Consider the following 17,624-nt stretch of genomic DNA (forward strand, 5'->3'; position numbering starts at 1 on the left):
ACACCCCTGTGCTCCCATGTCCGAATCATCGAATCTCCCCAAACATCTCTGATTCTATTCGGAGGGTTATGATTTGATATGGAGAGATTAAGAGGTCTCCTGATTTGATTCGGATTCTGAGATTCAGCCACTGAATCGGGCCAAATCTCTGCCTAACTGAATCAGTGATCAAAGCTTCACACAGCCCTAGTAAATAAGTATGACTGTGTAGTCATTTTGCTTGCTTGCATTAGTCTTATTTGCTGTCACTGTGTATTAAAATTCTATTATCGAAGGGAGGGGTTGTGGTCAGTTATTTAGAAAGGTTGGGCTTGCCCAGAACAAGGTATCGGGACTGGTTTGTAAATCCAGTGAAAACAGTCCTTTCCCCAGCAGAAGCCCTAACCAATGCCCCAGGGCACTGGGGTGCCTCACTTGGGCAAATGAAACAGGAGCCCCATTGGCTGCAGCCAGGAGGAAGTAGGTGGTGGGTCCAGCTCACAGCACTGCACAGGCCAAGGTGGGAGGCAGAGTTGGTACTTCACCTGCTGGGAGGCACTGAGGAACCTCTGCCACCTCTGGGCATAGGTGCAGAGCACCCACTGCATGGTCCTAGTGCCTGGGGTGACTTCCAGAAGCTCCAAGCCACAGGCAGGCTAGGCACCATCAGCCCAGCCTGAGCACGACTCACCCAGGGCCTGCCAAGCAGAGCTTGATAGGTAGAGCTGCTTCCGCCCAGTGTCCCCTGCAGTGCCAGCAGAGGTCAAGGCCAGGGATGCCAGGGCCTGAATGTGGCTTGCCCAGGTCCTGCTGTGCAGCACCAGGCAGGCAGGTGGGTTGCTTCTGCCCAGCGTCCCCTGTGATGCCAGCAGAGGCCAGAGCTGGAGCTGTCACCTGGCACCATCTGCCCACAGACTGGAAAGAATCAATTGGCAGGACAGATATGGCCCGTGGGCTGTATTTTGCTCGCCCCTGCTCCAGGCCCTCTCCAGTGCCACTCTGATCCTTTCCCTGTCCAATCCATCGCTCTGCTCTCTCTGCCCTGCCCTATCTGCTGCTCTTCTTTCTGCTGGATCTGCTATTTGCCAAACAAAGTAGCTGAGCGTGTCACCTGTGCCAAGCATGCTACAAGTTTGCCACTTCTGATTTAGAAGAGGAAACAGCTCACAAGGTGTCAATCCAGCCCTCTGACAATATATGAACTGGAAAATTTGAGGAAAGATCACATAGTGGGGAGTTCCTGGTAAGGTCTGGCAGCATTTCGGGTCTAATGCTTTCGCTATCCTTATTAATGATATAGAAGAAAGAATAAAATCATTGCTACTAAAGTTTGCAGGTGACAAGAAACTGAGGGTAAAATGATAAATAATGATACTGATAAGGATGAGTCAAATGTATACCAAGAGATCAAGATCACTTAACTGGGCTTATCTGATCAACACACATTTTAGTACAGCCAAGTACAAGCCTTGAATATAGAAACATATAAAGTAAATCACACTTATACAGTGCAGGAAGTTTAAAAGGTGGGGACTCTGAAAGAAACTTGAGGGCTATGGTGAAAATCAAATTAATACCATCTCCTGCTCCAATGCAGGAATATATAGATAGCAAAATAGTAATAAGGGAAATGGAGATAACATTACTGTGCATTAGAGATATTATACTATACTATGTTTAGTTCTGGTTTCTGCAATTCAAAAAAGGCACTGGAAATTAAAGAAAAAAAATGAAGAAAAAGAGTTACAAGGATTATTTCAGGTCCGAAAAGCCTGCCTTATAGCAAGACTCTTAACGAAGTGCAATTTATCAAGAAGAAAATGATTATTTGATTGCAGGCTATAAATTCCTTCATGGGAAAAGTGAATGTTTAAATTCCCATGAAAAAGTGATCTTGTAACAAATAAATAACACGATCCAAAAGTTGGAAGCTGACAGTGGACAAATTTATAGTGAAAATAAGGTGGATAATTCTTTATGGTTTGAGTAACTAACAGTGCATCTATGGATGGGGTCAGTTCTGTCACCTGAAGTCTTTTAATCAATGCTGGATGGTTTTCCAAATTACATATGTCAAGTTAAGTAAGAAATTATGTGTGGGCTCAGTGCAGGAATTAACAGATGAAATTATCTAGTCTATGGTCCCTTCTATGCTTAAAAAAATGCTATGAATTTAAGAATGTATCGGATGCTTCTTGGAGCTAAAAAACACAGAACCAGCACCACTTTGGAAAAGAAGCAGGGAGGAAGAGAGAAAAAAAACATTCCTCTTTTCATCTGCTTTGAGGTCACACTAAGAAAATAAATAAAGGAGTCACTCTGTTTTGTCACATTACTGAAGCAGAGGTACAGAGGAGAAGAAAGTAAGACTTAAATTTCTATACAAACTTACGGAAGTCACTGCAAGCTTAATTCCACTGAGGTGCTCAACTGCTTTAAAAACAGTCTTTAAGAAAGAAAAAAAAAAGAATAAATGACTAGGTCATTGAGAAATACCATCATTTAAACTTTAACTATAGAGGTAAGTATTGACAAAAGGTACAAAAAAAGATTACTTGGAAAAAGTGTATGTGAACTGTCTAGATGATGTTCACTAGGGGTTTAACTATTAGTTGATGTTTTAAGCCACTTTCAAAATAAAATCTCATAAATAATGAAAGGATTAAAAAGGCTTCTTAAACTAATTAATTTAAAAAAATACAAGAACTGAAAATGTACCAGTAGATAAGTTAAAAAAAAATATAGGCAGTAGTAAAAACCTGCTTGTCATTTTAAACTTAGATGACTAAAACCCTAAAGAGCTGTATGGTTTGGAACAACACTACAAGACATGGGCTAATACGCTATTCATGGAATTTTTTAGTAAGGCATAGCTTTGCTTTTTGAAATTTTACTACAAAATAGCAGAATTCTGTATGGACCAAATAATGGCCATAAAAAGGACAATTCACTTTACAGATACCTCATTCACTGCATTACAATATATGGGGAAAAAAATGTTTGCTTAAAAAAAATACCAAGCTGAATTAAGAGGAGGAAAAACGTGGGATTTAGCAGTGAGAATCATTGGGGGGACTACAAACACACCAGCAGGTCCCTTCTGTCCTCTATAAAAGCAACCAGACACTGACTGATATGCTCTGGTGTGCCTCTGCAGCTGTCTTGGCTTTCTAAGCTGGGGCTGTGAAAGAGTACTATGGGAGAGCAGCAAGGCTTAATAGCAAGGATTGGGACCTGCCTATGCAACAGACGTTTTGGGGCCTGATTCTATTTTTTCTTTCGCTTTATTTATACTAATTTTCTTAATTTTATTTCTTTACATTTATAAACAAAGAGAAAACCAAAGTCAACAACAGAGAGACTATAAAGTTGAAGTTCGGAGGGATCAGTGTAGAGCTCCTGGACCGGGTTATTTTCAGTATCTCAGTCATCTGGGGCCCACTTCTCCTAGACTAAAAGGCTTTTCCCCAGTGCTTCCTCAGGAACAGAGTCATCTTGGTTCAGCAGAAATTGTTTAGGTACACAAGATGAGAAAGGAAACCCTAATAAATATGGAATTAAAACAAAAGCAATTCTTTTGTGCATTTTCCCCAAAACAATATATTTATGTAAGTGTACCGAGCCAGCTCATCTGGTACAAGTCAGCTTAGCTTCACTGAAGATCATATATTCAAGTAAAATATCGAGGCTTCTCCTCTTCTAAGCATTCAAATCAATAAACCAGAATAAAAGAATTAGAACCACATTTCAGGCCCACCAAAAACATATAGGCAAAAGAACCTGCTGCTTTTCTATCTCTATGGCAGTGGTGTCCCAAGGCTTCTGTAACATGGATCAGGGCTCCATCAGGTGAAGCACAATGCAAACACAAAAATATAGTCCTTAAGGAACTTGTAACCTAAAACACATCATACAGTTACAGAATTAGAGATGGATAGATACATTATCCATTATATCTCCATACCAATACACAAGATGGTTTCCTCGAAATACCAATACACAAGCCAGATTCCTCGAAATAATTATTGCTGATCACATACTACTCACCGCCTACCTAAATACACAAGATAAGGTTAATACCTACACAGCAGCACAATACCTATCCTTTGGCTCTAGCCATGCTGCCCATTACACTCAATAGTATTTTATTTACCAAAGTACGCAACACTCATGTACCAGGTGTACAAGCACAAGCACAGGACAGCTGCTAATTTATGCTCCAGTGACAAAAGACCTCTCACTTTATTCATGCATCCTATGCCACTAAGCCTCTGTTCCTCTCAAAACTGCTACCATTTAAATGTTTTATTTTCTACAGAAGTCAGAGTCCTAAAGACATCCAACATATTAGTGCAGTAGTTCTCAGCCAGGGTGCCAGGTCACCCAGAGGCGAGATCCTTCAACTGTGATGTAGGGTGCCGTGCAACGTTAGTACTATGAGGTTTGCAAATGTGATTCACCACAAAAACCCAGAGATTTCAAACAGAAATTCATAGATATGGCCTTTCTAAGTTCTTTGCAAAAGAAAAACTGCTCTATTACTTGTCTACAGGCAAAAAGAGGGAAAACTAAGGGCTGACATTTCCTAAGAGGTGCATGGAGTCTAAAAAGGTTGAGAATCACTGCCTGAACATTGCTACAAAAATCATAGTGCAATATTATTTTACACCAGTTAATCTGTTGAAATATGTGGGGTAAGATGTGCCTAGCAAGAAAAGTTCAGGACCAAACTTCCAAAGTACACAATACTTTAAAGAGTGCAAGTAAACATGGTGACATTTGACTACTGTAGGAGGAATGTAGAGCTGAGGTGGTTGGAAAGTTAACTCTGCACTTCTGTAATCCAAAACGTCAGTATTTTTAAAAATATTTTTAGTCAAACTTAAAAAGTATTGATACTTGCTTACATATTTAATGCTAATAAGTTTCTCTCTCTAGGAAGTTTAGTTTTTTAATTAAAAAAATTACTAGGCCAAAAGTAGCATTTTTGTTCATTCATTAAATTAGGCAGTAGCCTACTTTGGTTGGTTGCTGGCTAATGTTACCTCAAAACTATATAAACAGACTTCATTAAATATTTCAACCCAGCTGATACAATGCTGATCCAAGGAGTTTTCTTGCTCCTCTTCTAGCATAGCTGGCTCTGCAAATGGCTTATGGAGACTCTGCATGTCTTAGAATCTGTAAAAGTGGGTGCATTCATTCACATGTATGATGGAACAGTGTGTTGAAATAAAAGTGCTGGAGCCATCGTGCTATGGAGCTCCTTCACTTGTACCTATTTACCAGGGATGTTTCTAAGTTCAACCATAGTTTACACATAGTTTAACAGATCCAAATAAACTTACATGATATTTACAATGTCCTTCAGATCCTTTCAGTGTTTATAAATCTCCATACAAGTCACTTCAGGAATTGGAATTGCCACACGATTCTAGTCCGTTTAGGCAGATTTTGCATAGAAGGGGAAATTCTCTGTTGAGGTGGTAAGAGGAGATGGTGTACACTCTGGAACAAAGAGAAGACTTTGCCCCAATACCAGTGATTCCAGCACAACATCAAAATATAGTGGACCTTCCTGGAAGTTTCCAAAGTCCTTCCACAATCACTTGTGCTGTCCAGACACTTCTGTTACAAGGGGGCAAAATAATATAAAATCTACCAGACCACTGGTACTTTCAGAAAGTTCACTGGAGCCCAATAGATTACCCTAATTTGGCATCAAGTTGCTTCCACAACATGTATCCCCATTTCATTCAAAAAAGTTATTAAGATCTCAGCCACATAATTGTTTGAATAAATTAAATGTGAAGGTTTTAAGTCAAACTGCTTGAGATGCAGCATGACCAAAAGGAATACAATCCACCTGGAGAATATGTATTTTTAAATTTTCCAAGCCTTACATCTAAAAAGCAGCTTGTGCAATTCAGTACAATTTGGTTAAAACTCTTCTCCTCTCATCAGACCACACATGAGAAATCTGAAAGAGACTCTTTCAAATAATGTGAGAAGAGTGTAGATCTAAAAGGGACATAAATCAGGATGATAAAAGGAAGCTGCTTACACAGTCTTGACTTCGTAAGGATGGACAGAGGATTAAGTAGACATGAAGTCTGGTGGAATGATTTTTTACAACTGCAGTGTTAATATTGATAGGTACAGTGTACTGGAGAGGTATATTTTACAGTAAGAGAGACTTAACAGACATCTGAGCTAGTTAACATTAATCGGTTGTATTGCAATAGGCTAAAAATGACTTAAAATTAATGGGAAAGGGATGGGGAAAGGCCACAAACCCAAGCTATTAGAATTTTATTACTAGGGGGAAAATATGCTTAGGGCATATGCTATAAAACTAAATTTCTTCAGGCATAACAAAGACATCCTAACTGAGGAGACTGTCTAGAACAAATCTGAAAATTAAAATTCCTAAGAGTTTTAGGTATCTGAACAATAAAGAATGATTATTTTCTTAGATGGCTATAAAATTTGTTAGTCTTCCTTATCAATCAAATAGATCATTTTTATTCATTTTTCCCCTGCCTCTTTCCTAAAGTAACATTTAAGCCAAGAATAGACAAGAGAATTTTTCAGCATAACAATATACATTTTAGTCACTTCTACAAAAATGGCTTCTACAGCGTGACTATAATGCCATATCACAGTGCAAATCTTGATTAAACATTTCCTTCCTTTCAACTCATTGCTCCCTGCGTTACCATTTCCTGAGACTATATTGGTTTAAATACTGTCAACAAGAACGTATTTTTAAAATCATATTATTTAACCACGCTCAAAGGAAGCTTGAAATGTCAGGTGCAACAAGTGACCCAGCTACAGCACAGACTTCTAACACTGCTAAACTATTTGGAGCTGAACAACTAGTTAGTAGTGACAGGAAGTGTTAAGAGAAGGAAGGGATTCTCTTCTTATAGAGATCTTGTGCTGTGCTACTAAGTGAGAAACACAAAAGCACAACAGTTTCCATGTATACAGCATCCTGTAGGACAAAATAAAAATACCTGAATGAAAGCTTAGGGTATAAACAGATGTTGTCAGAGGAAGTGTTCTGGAGGTATCCTGGCACAGCTGATCTGCTTCACTGGATGAAACACATCTCCTATTGTCCAGTCTATTGATCCTGCAGGACAATTTCCATGGGAAGGGGGTTGTTCCCTGCTTGCAGAGGCACAGCCAGAGATTCCCCTGGGTGCATCTCTAAGTGGAGAAAGCTGGGGTTCTCCACTTGCAGATATACCCCATGGAAGTTCTTGCACTGGTTTCTAAGTGGGGAAACCCAGGCAGGCACTGTTTGGGCTTGAGGGGCTCAAACTTGTGCAGGAATTCCTAAAGTGTGCAGGATGAGGGCTCTTAAGACCTCAGAGTGCCTGTCTACGGTGGCTGTAGAGTGCAAGCAGTTCTAAGTTGCCTGCACTCTCCTGCCATAAAGCAAATAGGTGACTGCTGTAATAAAGCAGCAGAAACTATTACCACCTTTTATCAGGGGCAAAAATTCTTAAGCGATTTTTCATATTTCCCAGAGTACAATGTGCTTCTTCCATTGATCCAGTTCCCACCAACCCATACACATATTCTTGCTTGGTAATGATGCACCCTATCCATCTCCTCTTTCTCCTTAGCTTTGGTTGAAAATTACTGCTCTCCTTCAACAGAGATTCCCTCTCCATGATTTGACTCAGCAGCTAGGCACCTCTACTTGTCACATCTCAACCTTGGTACCCCAGTCACTTGTTCCTGCCAGCATGCTTCCTTCTCAATACCTTTATTCAAATAGTTGAGCTCCTACTGGGTTTGTGACAATCCTAATCTGTCCCTGACATTAGATTGGAAAGTCCTTTAAACACAAACGCACATACACACACACACACAAACGTGAAGAATTGGTCTTCAGCCCAAGATAGAGAAACAAGGTAGATATCATAAGGACTCAACTTATGCAACATACTGAGAAACTGAGGAAATTCAGTTTAATAGTATTAAAATGATATTTAATGCACAAAACAGCTGTATGTACATCAAAGATAAATAAGTGCAGAAGAAGAAAAGAAAGTATAGCTTAGATATTCAGAGAAACATTTTAATGGTAAGCAGTGGGCACATCCAGACAATGAAAGTGTATGACAAAGAACATAGTTATGGCAATTAAGTCTCTAGACTTCAAGAATAAAGCTGCACAGGTTTCACAGAATCAGAAATTTGGAAAGGACCTCAAAGGTCTTTTATTCCAGCCTCCAAGCTTGATGCAAGTGTTTGTATTCTATGACCATAAGGTTTTTCCTTTGTTATTATCTAAACATTTGATCTTATAAGCCTCTCAAACAAGTCTATTTTTGGTGGAAAGGTACTAAACCAAGAAAAGCTTTCTAAAGGTAGTTCCAACCAAATTTGTCCAGACCTACGTGCAAAAAGCCACTTCTGAAACTTTGGTTATCTTGTATCCATAAAAACATAACCCACACAGCAAACTTTAAAGTAACCAATGTACAAGTCCTTGTTTAAAAATAATGTAATGTGTGGCTTTAATTAAACCATAAATTGCTTTGAAAAGACTCATTTTTAATCAGACAGGATTTTTACTGCTCTTTTATGCTTTAGCCATTGTTTTTTTTAATTAAAGCAATTAGCATTAGAAAGACACTTCTCATCTCCTGAGTTATTCTGTGCATGACAAAGGTGCTGTCTTTAAAGAATCCATGCCATTGTTCAGTGGGTAGCATTCAGTCTAGTTTTACCGTATAGTTCCAGAACCAAGGACCCAGAGTTCCTGTGAGAAACTGGAACACTATGAAACAGAGCTGGGCCTCTGTAGCATCAAATCTATGCACCGGGGAAAGAAACATTTCAACATACTTTATGAGAGTTTCATCCAACTGTTACACAGATTATAACAGTTTTACAGATTCAGATTTTCAACCAGCTGGACAGCATCAAATATGGACTTTAAAATCAATATAGGTGTAGGTGTTTCTTTGAAATATGCCACTATAGACTTTGAGCAGAAAGAGGGACCAAAATGTATCGCCCACAAAAGATAATGGCTTGATTATCTCAAAGACTTAACAACAGTAACAATACTTAAGTGTTTATATAGCACTTTACATATTCAAAGTAGCATAGAGACATTAAACCACTAGTCTTCACCACCCATGTGTGTCAGGTGGGCAAATGTTATAATCCCTGTTTCACAGACAGGGAACTGGAATAGAAAACTAAAATTGCTTGCTCAAAGCCATGTAACTGGTTAGGAACATGGGACCTCTGAACACCCAGACCCATGTTCATATCCCTGGACAATAGTGAAAATGGATTCATTTGTATGCAATAGTATCATTACATTTTTCTATAGAATAAACATAGGCATTAGTATTGCAAACTTCCTCACAACTGGCCAAAGAGTAGGAATAAATCCTTAGACCTGTAGGGGGAAGAAGGAGTTCTGCTACCATGCTCATTCAAGTTTTTCTGAAGGAGATGCCCTGATATATGCCAAATGCGAAATGGACATTAGTCCACTGATACCTGAACTACATATGTTGTATATGAACACCAAAGTGTTGATGTTTATTAAATATATATTTCTTATATTTTACTACATCAGAAAGAATAAAACTGGTATAGTGAAGCAGAAACATAGTAAAATCAGTTGAATGCATTCCCGCAGAGTGGTACATTGATAGCTGTAATAAAACTAAGATATTTTAGATAACTGTTTAAACAATTAAATCACATGAAAATCAATACATTAAAAAAATTAAGGTTCCAACACCAATTCAGTCATATGGCAGATCCTCTCTATGTTATCTGTAGTTCTTAAATTAGGGCATGTTTACAAGTGATGCTATGCAGGCTACAATCAAATGGTACGCAGGTTGGTTAAAATATATCCCCAAAATAAGAATTCATTACAACTACAATGATTAAGCTGATCAGTTTGATTATATACCAAGTACTTTTCAGTTTTAAATATGGTGTGTTAGGTCTCAGTTTGAAAACCAGTATTTTACAGTACATGTATAACTGACAACAATAAATCTATTGTCTCATTTACAAAAAAACAAGAAATGTGTGTATTTTCTCACATATTCCCCCCACACTCTCATAAGAAACACACCTTATTTTAGGGAAGGCAGAACGAAGAAAACAAGATTTGTCCCGGGTTATAGCCACACAGAGCAGGAACACAGCTGTATCTTCAGCCTGCTCACCCTCCCTTTCCTGCTCAGGCAAAAGCTATAGTTTTAACCTTTTCATAGCAGAATGGTTAGCAATCCTGGAAGCTCAGCCAAAAGCTAAAACTGTTGTTGCTGCTGAAGACTGGACTCCATGGGCAGATCTAGGATTTTGAAAAGAGCTAGAATACATCTGTCAGGCTGTGAAACAGGAGAAGAGAGATCAAGAGTAGCTAACAGGCAGCAAAATTGCCAAAGAAGGGATAGCTTCATCAGTGGAATATCAAGAAAAGGAGAGGGCTGTTAATACCTGTGGAGTGAAGAGCAATCAGATAGATTATAATGAGCCATGAAGTCAACTGATGCCCTCAGCACTGCCTGAACTGAAATACCATTACATTGTTGGGTAGCTGGTTTTAAACTCTGAGTGGAACAAGAATCAAGGTGGGGTGCAACTGCACTACTACACCCCTCTTGGCATCTGTCCCTACTGGACTCTTCCCTTTTCCTCCATGTGCTGGTAGAGAAAAGAGAAGGAAAAGAAGCAGCAGCCATTTTACAGTGTCTATTCAGGGCAGAAACTTCCTTGCTTATGAGAGACACCCCAATTTTGGAAGGCTAATTTTGGGGGGGAAGTTGACTGTTGTATATAAGTAAATATGATAAATATTTGTGCCATTTGGTTCACTCTGTTACTCTTGGAAACCCAAATTTTATATCTTCTGACACTGTGACTCCGTGCTGTTTTAAAATTGAATTTTATTTTTATTTGGGCCTTTTAGTAACTTTACCAGAAAGACTGAATGGGGCCACTAGGTTAAGCATGTATATAGTTTTATTTGACAATTTAAAGTGCTGGGGCTTGCACATGCTCGTACGCTCTCCTGGAGCTTAAAGTACTCCCAAACCACAATGCACAACTGACTAACCATGCATATATGCACAAGATATACTTGAAGCTTTTTACAGTGCACATATAATCCCTTATTTAAAATTGGTTCTTATTTTTTCAAGCTAAGCAAAGGAGTCCTCAAGATGTTTAACCATACCAATTTCAAATTTTAGTCTTTTTGCCCATAGCTATGATAAAAAAAATATGTTAGATGATATAATTTATTGGACCAACTGTACAGTTTGGAAATCAATGGGAGTCACAAGTCCTTAATGGGATGGCTATTAAACCCTTCTATTTCCTGTAGGACCCCGTCCCAGAAGTCGTGCTGTTTTGGACCATTCTACCTGTTCTGTTTCGGATCTCTTGGCCTTGCTGTTTGCCCCACTCACAACTGCATCGTGATCATCAGCTTCACATCCTGGACTTGGACTGATGCCTGATTTCGACCTTGGCTTCCACACTATGGTCACCCCCTGACATGATCCTTTTCTTATGCAACTACTTCAGTGCAATTTATTTTAAGAGTCAAATTTTGCATCCTCCTCTACAGGTACAGAGACCCTCATACGACAGAGCCAAGAGAGAGAAAGGCAGTTGTGCACTCTCTGCTCTATGCACACTGCTGTTCTTGCCCAAGTGGCACTACAAAAGAGACAACAGAGGCCTGAGACCAGAGCATCCTAAATCAGGAAAGGAAGTTGGGGAGGGAGGGTGGGGTACTGCTTCAGCCATTGGGTTGCAATAGCTTCTGCAGAATGACTCTTCAGTATGACAGAGAATCCCTTTCTTTCTGCCTTCTGTGGGAAGTGCAGAGATGAACTAGAATTACTCAGGCTGGTCAATGACCTGCGGGCTTGAGTATGTGGCACTGAAGACTGTTATGGTAAAAAAGAAAAAAGCACAAAAATCTAACAGCAAATTAAAGAGAAAAAGGCTACTGAAGTATCATGGCATACAGTATACTTCCTTTTGTTGCATAAAATTGAAATGCAAAATTGTATATTAAAGAATGAAGTGTTAAATATAGCCAGAGTTACTTTGTGGGAACTGAGTGGAAAAAGCTGTTTGGCATATTTAAAGTAAAATAAGTGTGACAAAAAAGCTGCAATTAAGGATTTTTAAACCAGAAAGATTTTGGAAAAAATCAAGGCAAGTCTTTGAGAAGTAGAAATGTTTTGTATCTTTAATCTTTTATAATGGCTGAGTTTTACAGAATTCATATTTTAGTTTACAATAATTATGTTGTTAAGTGGCATATTTGATTCCATTTTTTAAGATATGAACTTTAAATAAATACTTAATAATCCTTCTAAGCAATGTTCCAAAATAAGGCTCCTTTAATCTACTTTTGTTTTCCCATATGTTGACAGACTGATACAGCACTTACTTCATAACCTGTGAAAATACCAAACTGATAACAATAAATGTGGAAATTAAAGTCACTTTATAAAATATGTTTTTATGGAACCCGAGAGATTTAGTGGAGAAAAAAAATCTAAAAAAAGTAACATAATATTAATACTATTACATTGCTATTGGTAACTCTCATTTTAACTGATTAGACCTAAACTTTGATTTTTAAATAGCTGTAACAAAGAGTGATGAGAAACAATCAAAAACCGCTAAAATGTATTTTGATATACTACTTCAAGACTGAACAATTTTATATACGACAATGTTTTGGAGAGTTGCTCAAAAGGCAATCTCAGTGCTATGAGAATTTTTGGTACCAGTTATGATAAGATTTTTAAAACTGATGGGTTGGACAAAACTCTACTAAATTAACTGACTAAAAGCTATTTGACCACTGCTCAAAATTTGTGCTGAAATTGCATTTTACTTGCATTTGATAATTTTCTTTGGGATGCTTAGGTTAGCTTCTCATTTTAATTTGTGATGACACCAAATTACTATGGCCGGAGAGCAGTCACATCAAATAGGTAGGGGCCTATTTAAATTACAAAACAAAAGGTTTTCTGTGGTCTGCTCAAGGTGCGCAGAGCCTGTTTTGTGGGCATTTCATGGTGGCCCTGACTAGCAGAGAGGCCCTGGCAGGGGCAGGAGAGACAAGCTGCCATCCTGCCTGCTGCCCTTTGTGCTGCCCTCCCAGCCGGCACCTTCCCCTCCCAGCAGCGAGGATCACTGGCTTCCGCTGGGGAGCCAGCATTTTATTTTTAGAAAGTTTTTGTTATTGTTGATTTCATGAACAATCCTGAATTTTATGGTTTCTGTGAAATCCATGAAACTGTGAATTAATTAGGTCCCTAAAACTAGGTAGAAATGAATTAAGATACCCAAGTTCTATCAAAGGAAAAATTGTATTTACAGCTCTCTAGACTAATCTGAGAATTGTTGAGTTTACTTAGGGTGACCATATGCCCTGGTTTGGCCCAGACAGTCCTGGATTTTGTAGGCTACGCTGGCATCCCAGCCACCTGAAGATGGAAACAAAAGGCCCTGACTGGCATCACTCTGCCCACACCACCTGCTCCTGAGCAACATCTAGAGGCAGGGGCTGAGCTGGGCTGGGCACCACTCTTCCTGGCTGGGATGGGGATTGGCCAGGAGGGTGGGGGCAGTGTTTGAGGTTTCCTTAATAATAATATGGTCACCCTAAGTTTATCCTCTTTTCCTCAGAGCCTTGGTGGCAGAGTCAGGCACTTTCCAGGATTTCCTGGAACTCACTGGCAACACGACAGGTGGACATGGGGGGCCATGTGCCCTCCCAGATTTCTGCACTGACAGTGGGATGCAGGGCATGGGGCTGCAGCTTGGCCAGAGCCAGGGCCTGGCAGCAGTGGAAGTGGCAGCAGTGGTGCAATTGCTATGCCAATGGCAGGGTGTGGGGCTGCAGCCTGGCCAGACTCAATGCCAGGCAGCAGCAGGGGGGTGGCAGTGGCGACACAGAGTTGTGCCCCCCCCCCCCACTGGCAGCACTTACACATCGCCTATACTGGAACTTTTAATCAGTTTGGTATATTCCAAATGCTTCAGCACTGTACCAAATGAAGACAGCCTCACATAATATCAGGAACATAAGGGAAAAGCTCCCCCAGACCGTGGAACATCTCCAGCAACTTATTTCAGGTGACTCTATGGATGGGTTAAAATTTCCATTAACCAGATTTTGGTTATGGCAGAGAATCTGACCATAAACTTAACTACTTCCTCTCACACACAATCTGTAATTTTAGTTCTCCTTCAAGTGAAGGATTTCTGATTTAGCTTCCAGCTTCCATGTATTCCTGATTTTTTCATATCACATGCTAATTCTATTTTATGGGCAATATAGCCAAATACTTAAGATTTTAAAAGGTCACAGAGAAGATTAGCAGCACAGTGAAGATTCTCGGACACAGTGAAGATTAGCAGCTGAGACTGGGCCTGTCATACAAAAGCCCAGGAGAACGGGGCTTTGTCTGCTAATAAAGATGAAGAATTATTAACACCAATTGGCTGTATAATAAACTGACCTTATGATCATGTAGGGCAAAAAAATCAGAGAGTTCTATTAATACCTCCAAGAAATGAATATTAGGTACCTGGCCCAGCGCAAGCTATGCAGTCAATGAGAAGAGTTACATAGAGCCACTTTGGAATGTGCGGCCACCAAGCAGACATTTTCTGGATCCCTTTTTAAAATTTTTTTTGGCTTTTTGCACCTAGAAACTGCCTACAAAAAGGCAGGTAAACCACATCTCTGGATACTGTCCTAGGTTCCCAAGATAAACGCACCTTGCCAAAGATATTTAGATGGGAGCATTCAATACAAGAGTTTCACAGTTAGCAAAATCAATCTTTTTTGCTCTGGTCCTCTGAAGAGGGGTGGGTGGGTGAGTGGGTGGGTGTGGCATTCTGCTGTAAGACTCAGGGGTGGTATATGCACAGCACTGGTATAAAAGTTTGACAGGTCTCAGGATCCAATCTCTAAGCAAGTTCTGAGGAAGATGCATTAGAAATATTAATCTTTGACAACTAACCCAGCTGCACCTAAACATATATTCCTTGAAATTGCAAAAGGCACTCCCTGATCCCCAGACTATACCCTTTGCCAAATTTCATATTCCCTTCTGCAAACTATGGAGGTATGAAGTTGAAGATGTGATCCCAAGATTTATTTATTTTTTTATAACAAAAAGTGCCACACATCATAAATATAGGGACTACTGACATTTCCCCCATAACATACTGACACTATTTCTGGGCACTTTACTCATATTCCTTTTTTTAACTGGAAGGTTATATACCAATAGTAAAATTGCATCTCTTGGGCTGGAAATCTCATGGCAGTATTAATTGTTGCAGTTTCCAGAGCCCCACCAGCTGCCACACATTTTGCCACCAAATTTCCAAACCCTGGCAACTCTATGGGCTAGATGATATAGCTTCATGATCCAGACCCACTCCATAGGCGTGCCACAGGCTGGAAAGCTGGCAATGGTACAAGTAGCAGCAGCATTCATTGCAACAGTTCTCAGAGCTGTGGTAATCACCACTCACCTTATAACCAAATTTCTGATCAGCACGCCAGATGGCATGGCTCCATGATATAAATCTGGCCTAAGGGGCTGCCACATATTAGAAATTTGACAGCTAGATGAGTGATGGCTGCCACAGCTCCAGGACCTGCAGACAATATCAGTGTCACCAGTTGCCATGCCATCAAATTTCTGCCCCCATGGTGCAGGGGGCATGGCTCCATGGGCTGGATCTTTGACATCCCTGGTCTACACCTTTCCCTGCCCATTGTGGTTTATTCAGATAACAAGGGTAGCTTTTCTTGGTTTTTTACCAACATACCAAATTAGGTAGTTTCAAAAGATTCATATAATGGCCACTACTCCAACCAGCTCAAGTTCCTTTGGTTTGTTTTTAGAGAATTAGTCAACTAAAAGTTGTTGCTACTTCCAGTCCCAGTCTAAATATTTACTATTTTGCTTCCTTTCTTTTAATGTTTAATAGTGTGTGTTATTCAGAACTTGGGTTGTGGTTATATCCAGAGTGGGGCTGTCTATTTGGCAAGCTGGGGGGTTAAGTTGTGGCCCCCAGGCTCCTGCCCAGGTGACTCCCCCACTGCTCTGGCTTTAGCAGCACCTGGAGTCTCCTCTGGCTTCTGTATTCTGCACCTGTCCCAGGAGGCAGCACAGCGTGGCATGGCAGGAGCACTCAGGATAAGGTTAGGGCTGTGATACACAGCACAACAGTGTGTGCGGAGAAAGTATCCACATGGGGTCATTACTTCGGCATAGAGGGTGCCGCGACAGGAGAAGAGGAAGAGGGAAAACAATGAGGCATGTGGTCCACGGTCCCACAACCTGCACTGGTGCAGACTCTGGCTGCTTACAAGTTGGACAGCCCTAATCTTCATTAGCATCTAGTCTTTTATAACCACATTGTCTGTTATTTGGAAGCATCTACTTGAGTGTCCCTAGAAACAGATTCTCAGCGTAGGTGCTTCTCTACGTACATCTTCAGTTACCACTATTTATACATTTCTCCCATTTCATTGTTAAGGGACACAAATTAATTTATTCTAATATGTTTAATTTTTTTCTGAAATTTGCAATTTTTCTCCTGATTTCTGATTCATGAGATAAAGCAGGTAATAGCAAATTTCTTTGCAATTTCTCCTTTTACACCTATAATACTCTTTACTTTCCCACTTTACCCACCGAAGTTCTTGCTGCCTTGTGAACTGTTGATTTTGCAATAATTAGTTTTGATTGTAAGCTCCTTTGATTGTAAGCTCCTAGAAACCTCCTGCTTTCTTGATTTGGATCCTTATGCAATACTGACCTCTAGCTATTTCTATGAGATTTTTTAATAGTCTTTCACAGTTTACGTTTCTAAAATTCAGGGTTAAAAAGGGAGGGAAGGGCCTGCATTGCTTCTTAAGATCTAATTAGGAAGAAAAAACTCAGAAACAAAAACACTAATCTGCACAGCTACTTCATTTAAAGATAATAGCCCCATGGGTACCTGATATATTCCAGCTGAAGCAGGAAAGGCTCACAGGGGACCAACATAATTAAAAAAGCAGTAAGAACTAACCAAGGAGGGTGCAAGAGCAAGACAGTAGGAAGATACCTGCATTCATGTGTACCTCTTCTGTTAAGCTCTGGCTAACAAACTCACTCCTCCATTTCATGGGTAACAAAATGCCCAGAGGAGGCACCAATGCTAATTTTATTTGCTTCTCCCCAGACTAAACAGCCACACTGGACACAAAGTTTGATTTACACTGTTTGACTATATCTTATTTATAGCTTGGTCAAACTTTAAGTTTGCAATTTTACTGCAGACATTATGAGTTTTAAACCTGTAAAGATTTTATCATGTGAACTGTCTGTGGTCCTGCTGACATCAAAAGGGCTAATCACTATGTCAATTTAAACATATAATTAAGTCTTTAGATGATCAACCCCTTTATTTTTCACACACATGAGAATCTTTATTAGCATCTGAAACAGTTTTTATTGCTCTTCTCTAGATTCCAAATTAAACCTCTTTCTGGAACTGGGTGTATTATTCTAGATGTGGCCTTATGAAAATTACACAGT

The 17,624-nt window shown here is 39.8% G+C and overlaps 1 protein-coding gene across 2 annotated transcripts in view; it reads right to left on the reverse strand.

Annotated features, from left to right (window-relative positions):
• The window catches only part of CEPT1 (choline/ethanolamine phosphotransferase 1), a 52,839-nt gene that overhangs the window by 9,681 nt on the left and 25,534 nt on the right, over positions 1-17,624 (reverse strand). Inside the window, exon 5 of one of the 2 annotated variants that reach the window (XM_019546365.1) lies at positions 8,733-8,817. The exons of the other annotated variant lie outside the window; for it this stretch is intronic. Coding sequence (XP_019401910.1) covers positions 8,733-8,817 — 85 coding nt within the window. The remainder of the gene's footprint in view (positions 1-8,732; positions 8,818-17,624) is intronic. 2 annotated transcript variants of the gene reach the window in all.

This window comes from Crocodylus porosus, unplaced genomic scaffold (genome assembly GCF_001723895.1).
Source record: "Crocodylus porosus isolate Cpor-Errol unplaced genomic scaffold, CroPor_comp1, whole genome shotgun sequence".
NCBI lineage: Eukaryota > Metazoa > Chordata > Crocodylia > Crocodylidae > Crocodylus > Crocodylus porosus.